This window comes from Labrus mixtus, chromosome 11 (genome assembly GCF_963584025.1).
Source record: "Labrus mixtus chromosome 11, fLabMix1.1, whole genome shotgun sequence".
Lineage (NCBI taxonomy): Eukaryota > Metazoa > Chordata > Actinopteri > Labriformes > Labridae > Labrus > Labrus mixtus.
Window position 1 is genome coordinate 26,214,379 of NC_083622.1, and position 6,153 is coordinate 26,220,531.

The 6,153-nt window shown below is 37.8% G+C and overlaps 1 protein-coding gene across 1 annotated transcript; it reads left to right on the forward strand.

Moving 5' to 3' along the window:
• The first annotated feature begins 1,118 nt into the window (after positions 1–1,118).
• Positions 1,119–5,589, forward strand: LOC132984313 (B-cell receptor CD22-like). The gene is made up of 10 exons (XM_061051109.1): positions 1,119–1,172; positions 1,260–1,318; positions 1,507–1,848; positions 1,937–2,161; positions 2,272–2,550; positions 3,205–3,501; positions 3,661–3,739; positions 4,290–4,320; positions 4,586–4,695; positions 5,087–5,589. The coding sequence occupies exons 2-10, from the start codon at positions 1,279–1,281 to the stop codon at positions 5,145–5,147; spliced, it is 1,464 nt and encodes a 487-aa protein (XP_060907092.1). The 5' UTR covers positions 1,119–1,172; positions 1,260–1,278; the 3' UTR covers positions 5,148–5,589.
• Positions 5,590–6,153: the final 564 nt, after the last annotated feature.

Sequence of the window (6,153 nt, forward strand, 5' to 3'; positions counted from 1 at the left end):
TCTGTCTGAAAGTGATATTTGCAAAAGAGGAACATGTTTAATTTAGCGTCCAGTTTTCCTTTTTGAAACCCGCCAGTGATTTGCATTGGCAGATATTGGTTACAAGGTCCAGTAAGACCACCACCCTGTGGCCTAAAATAGATCAAGGGTTTTAAATAAAAGTGAAGTTAGCTGTTACTGTTACTGACATGCTGATAGTTGAGACAAATCTCAGATCTTATACTTTAAACCTGGTTCCATGCAGGATGGTCACTTCATGACACAAACAAATGACGTGCAGGTTATAAGTAAAGCCTTTCTTTATGGATCTTCAAACTTTATCTTACTCACCCTCTCTCACTTATAGTTATGCAGCCTAAGGAGAATAAGTCTGGTATTTTAATGGTTTTTTGTATTGTATTTTGTTGTGTTGTTTTTTTCTTAACTGCTTTAGTTTGTCTGATTATATAACATCCAGATTTTTTTACAAGAGAAAAGGAACCTTAGTTTGGGACAGTTTAGATAACCTCTAGAAAAGAACTTAACTCTTCTTCTTGTATACTTTAGAGATGTTGATAAATGTAATAGATGATGCCTTGTTAACTTGGTGTACCCCCTCCACCTGCACTTTGTAGGTCTCTCACTGATTTCATTTTACACAACATCAAAAGTGACGTTCCTTGATTTCCCCATGAATATTCTTTTTAATTGGCTTATTAATCATTTGATCAAGTGGGAACTTTTTTGCATTGAATTAGCTAAGTGGCATTTTCTGATGGCAGGTGACCAATTTTTTGTCAATCTATTTATAATTTCACAGTAAATTTAAGGTATTTTTTTTGTCTAAACTTGTTTTTTTCTCTGTAGATTTAGTTTACAAAATTGGATTTCTCCCTGGGGAAGCTTTGCTGTATTTCAACTTCTTCCAGTGTGAAGAAACTGGTAGCTTGCATAGCAATTCTTTCAAAGCACCTTCCTCAATACGGTCAACCAGGGACATTTTAAAAAAACATGATGCAAAAATCTGACAACATATTTTGAGTCAAATCTCCAGTGACGCTCCGCCCTCTGTGTGTGCATGTACAGGGTTAAGATGGGAGGAAGCTGTGTGGGGATAATACCCTCCAACTTCTGCTTTTCACCACACAAAATCAAGTCAGAGAAGAAGACAGGGACAGCATTGTGTCTTCTTGGTGAGTATGTTCATCTTTAATGTAATATGTGCTTAATCATGTTCACAGACTGTATAGTAACATGTATTCTGTGTCATGTTGTTGCAGATTCATTTTAACAGAGCTAATGGAGAGTTCGATTCTGATCATTCTGTTCATCATCCCAGGTAGGAAAACTTTTATTTTGTTTACATTTTTAATTCTGTATGGTGTCTGTTATCAAATAATAATGCAGCTTCTGCCAAATACTTGTACTCATTAAACTCATACAGTCTAATTTGTATTTTATGTTATTAACCATGATCCTGTGGGGAATGAGTTTTCAATGTGTCTCTTTTATTATTTTTGCTCAAAGGTGTCTGGAGTGGAAACTGGGGTGTGACCTTTACGGATCAGTGTGCTCTGAAAGGAACATCAGTGTTAATAAAGTGCGAGTATGACTATCCTACTGGTCTTATTGTCACTGGAGTGGCGTGGTATCAGAGACTTAGGATATCGGGAGGGTTCAGACTGGTTCACCTTTCAAACATACCCTCAGCCCCTGATCACTTTAGATATGTGGGCGACAAGTGGTCTGACTGTAGTCTGAGGATTAATGATGTTCAAAGCTTCGATGCTAGAGAATACTATTTTCAATTTCAGACAACCTTTAACAAAATATGGATGAGTCGGAGACCTGCTCTTTTGACTGTAACAGGTAAATATTGAAAACAAAAAAAAGTCTTCTTAATGTGGTTGTTTGTATTGGTTTCATTAAAAGGGTTCTGCTTGTGTTTCTCATTTAGAGTTGACTGCTTTTGTCGAACCAAGCACTGTGACAGAGGGAGATCGCGTCAATCTGATCTGTGTGTCAGGGTGTCCTTCACATGTAGACGTAGTTTGGTTCAAAGACGGACAACCTGTATCAAATCCAATCTTTCAGGCCAGGAGAGAGGATGCTGGGAGGTATTACTGTGCCGTCCAGGGACAGGAGAAGAGCCGATCTGCCTCTGTGGCTCTCAATGTTCAGTGTAAGCATGTGAACTTAACACCCAGCTTTTAAAATATACAACTGCCTGTAATTTGTAATGTGTCACAGTTATTTTGAATCCTGAAGTGAATCTTACATTTTCTCCCTCAGATGCTCCAAGGAAAGTCTCGCTGTCAGTGAGTCCATCATCAGAAGTCCTCAAAGGGAGTGCAGTGACCTTCACATGCAGCAGTGATGCAAATCCAATCGTGACACACAACGGATACAGCCTGCATAAAGACGGACATTTGATCAGTTCAGGAGCGATTCACAGCATCTCTGACATCCAGCCAAGCCACAGTGGACTGTTCTGGTGTCAGGTCTGGAATAACATCAGCAGGGGGGGCGTGGACCTGATCAACTCTACTGCGGTTCACCTTGACGTACAGTGTAAGTTTGCTTGACATGACTCAATTAAAAGTCTGCATTCAATGTTTTAGCTGTTTAAGAAACTGTTTGGCTACAAATGCACTCTTCATCTAAGCCATTTGTTGTTCTGTATTCATGTGGGGTCAAAAATTCCCCTGACAGAAAAGGAAACAGTTCAGTAAAATGATCTGGGAGTAAGAGGAGGTTCAGACCAAAGGTTCATGAAAACACGTGCTGCATTCAAGTGTCAGAATAATTGTTAAAAAATAAGTTTCCTCTTTTGAAAAATAATGCAAACTCCCCCTTAAAGACATTGTTTCATGACAAAGACCTACTGTATCAAGTGTGAGCTTTGGTCTCATTAAAATGTTGACTTAGAGAAGATTAATCACATAAAACTAAAAGTTCATAATCAAATGATTTTTTAACGTGTAATTATATTTGGTTTCCAACCTTTTAACACTGTGACCCATTATCAGTTATAACACATAATGTCAGATTATAGCAGTAATCTTAACAGTTATTTACTTTAGATTGTTTTGTTTGAAGGACTTTGGGTGCATAAGAGGTGAATTTGAAAAGAAAAACAACCAAATTAAGAGAAGAAACAGCTTTATGATTTTAAAATAAACGAGTATTAAATGTGAACACATGTATTGTTTGTATTTATTTCAGACCCTCCAGTGAACATTTCTGTTTCAATGGACCCTCCTCATGTCACTGAGGGCAGCAGTGTGAATCTGACCTGCAGCAGCTCTGCTAACCCTGCAGCACAAACCTACACCTGGTTCAGGAGGACAGCTTCTCCCAGCTCCGGCTCCAGCTCCATGTTCCAGGTGGGCTCAGGACAGGTGATGTCTCTCCCCTATATGCATGTGAACCACACTGGACTCTACCTCTGCCAGGCCAGGAACACAGTGGGGGAAACCAACTCAACTGAGGTGCTGCTGACCATAAGTGCCAAAAATCATGGTTTGTACCTCTTAACTGTTATTGTTCATCATTAAGAAAAGATGAACTGTTAAAAATCCTGATAGGAGAAGTTTAATTTATTCTTTGATGCTTATTAAAAACATTTCATATTTCATCTTTATGTTGTACTAAGAAACCACTCTTTGTGCTTCTCCTCAGGCAGTCAGTCTGTCCTCTTCTTGGCTGGAGTCGGAGTCTTTCTTTTCGTTGCACTTGTGCTCATGGTTTTTTTCTTCTGGTGAGTCCCGTGATCAAAAGATGCAGACTTATTTTTGCTTCTCTTTTCAAAATATTTTGTAACTTTTCACCCAAAGTTGTCATTGTTGAATGTGTAATAGCATGTGTGTGTCATCTTTGTTTCCATTCTGTTTTAACTTCTTACAAAGATTACACTTGCCATCGCCTCAGGGATATAAATATATTTCATACCCTGAAATATTTTTAAAGTTTTAATTTTGTTTTCTGTTAGGCATACTGTTAGGAATAGGTTATAATGCTCCAAGTTGTTAATGTTATTATTGGCTTATATTAATAGGGCTATGGCTATACATACACAAATAGAATTTATTCTCTCACACTTCTAGTTTTCTACAGCTCACCTCTGACAAACAGAAAGTGAATATGTGTGATCTGAGCAGTGATGTAATGAATGTAAGGAAAGAGCGGAGCTTCTGTGATTCCCGCTGTTACAGACAACTTCCTGTGAAATGTGACATATAAGTTTGTGCAACAATGGTTTTTTTTCAGACTGATTTATTAGTTTATTTGGGTTTTTCTTGTCTTGCTAGGAGGAAAAAGACTAACTACACAGAAAAAAACGTGAGTACTTCATATATGTTTTTATTATTTATTCATGACAGTGTGAGAACAGACCGAAACAGACTTTTAAATGTGGTAAAACCTTTTTTAATGCCATGTAAGTCTCTGTGCTGCAGCATTTAGTGAAAGAAGTGAAGTATCTTAAAATCAGAACTTCACGTTACAGCATCACAAATACATTATCAGAACATAGACTTATGTTGATCCAAGTCTACTCATTACAGTCTGCATGAGTTGCTTTGACAGACTCTTTTCTCTTCCTCAGTCTCCAACATCTCATGAAGATGACGTAACGTACTCAACAGTGACCATCAAACCCAGAATCCCAGATGATCCACAACACATGAACAACAACAGAGCCATGAGGGACTCCGCGTAAGTTCACTGTTAAGTTCATGTTTTTAGTCTTTGGTCATTGTTTTTATACAGATGTATAACCAAGTAACAGAACATTTGACCTTCAATGAGAATTATGACACATTTCTGTTATCAGACACAATATCACAGCAAAATCCCTCCTACCATAAACTACCCAACAATGTTTGGGTTTGGACTTATTTACTTTCTCTCTGTTAAATCATTTGATAACTTGATTTAATCAGCGAAATCTTCTTTTCAAATTGAATTATTTTAATTCTGCCAAATATGCAGGACAAATCAGAAACTAATGGAAATAAAAAAATCAAACTTCGGTATGACCTTAACAGACTTCAGTCAGAGTGACATCTTCAAATAAAACAAACAGGTGATATTGTTTTCTCCTCAGGTCCAGAACGGGAGAATATGAGGACACTGTGATCTACGCTACAGTGGCTAAATCCCGCTGAGTCTGACTGACACCTTCTCCACCTGAGTCAAAAGTTTTACTATTATTCAAAAACCAGCGAGTCGTCATTCATGTAATGTAGCAGCATGAGAAGATCAAAGCTCAGTCTATGAGGGGCTTATCAGTGAGGTTTAAGATCCTGGGCAATAAACCACTTTCATAAATGTTCAACATTTTCAACAGTATCAGTAAAAGTATTTATTGTATTAAGTTATATTATTATGTTATTTCAAGTTGTGAATTTGTATGTTCTTACTACTCTATTCTCTATTCTTAAAAACTTTAAATATGGATGATTAAAAGATATAATTTTATATAATACAGTATTTGTTCTCATGTTGTGTACCTCAGTATAATTGTTTTTCTATTTTTGTAGTTTGTAGAGTTAAATGTGAATGTGTTTTTATTAAGTCTTTATTCCAATACAATACTCAATGACATAATTCACAGTTTACAGTATTTATTTCATCACAATTGCTATAAATGTACATACATGGATTTTTTTTCAAAGGGAGAACAGGTAGTGAATTTTCTGGGGTTTAAAGGGCCCATATTATGCTTTTTCTGGTTTTATATGCTCTTTAGTGTGTTTTCCAAGTGTCCTGTGCATGTTTAGGCACATCTATGTGCAAAAATTTAAAGTCTGCGGAAACGCGGCTTCTCCTACGTCCTCCTGTTAGCTGTAGCATTAGCTGCATGTAACGCTCGGTTCTAGCCCCCCTCGATAAAAATTTGTCAGTGCAGCGTCATTGTCAGTGTGAGATCACTGATCTAAGCCCATTGGCTCGTTGTGGCAAGCCCTGCAGCTCATGTGAAAATTTCCGAGAAGCGTGCTGAGCAACTGACCAATAACGACAGAGCGGATCGGCAGACCAATCAGAGCAGACTTGGCCCACGTGGGGTCTAACAGTGGGGGCTCAGCAGAGCGTAGCTGACGGACTCAGAGCGTAGAGGGAGCAAGGAGGAGCAGTACATGAAAACAGACACTTTTTTCGGACTTTAGCTAT

What these genes read in the sequence shown, in the direction of transcription:
- LOC132984313 (XM_061051109.1), top strand. Translation starts at nt 1,279, where the DNA reads ATGGAGAGTTCGATTCTGATCATTCTGTTCATCATCCCAG. An exon ending in TGCTCTTTTGACTGTAACAG is followed by an intron (nt 1,849 to 1,936) that starts GTAAATATTGAA and finishes TTTCTCATTTAG; the next exon opens with AGTTGACTGCTTTTGTCGAA. An exon ending in CTCATGGTTTTTTTCTTCTG is followed by an intron (nt 3,740 to 4,289) that starts GTGAGTCCCGTG and finishes TTGTCTTGCTAG; the next exon opens with GAGGAAAAAGACTAACTACA.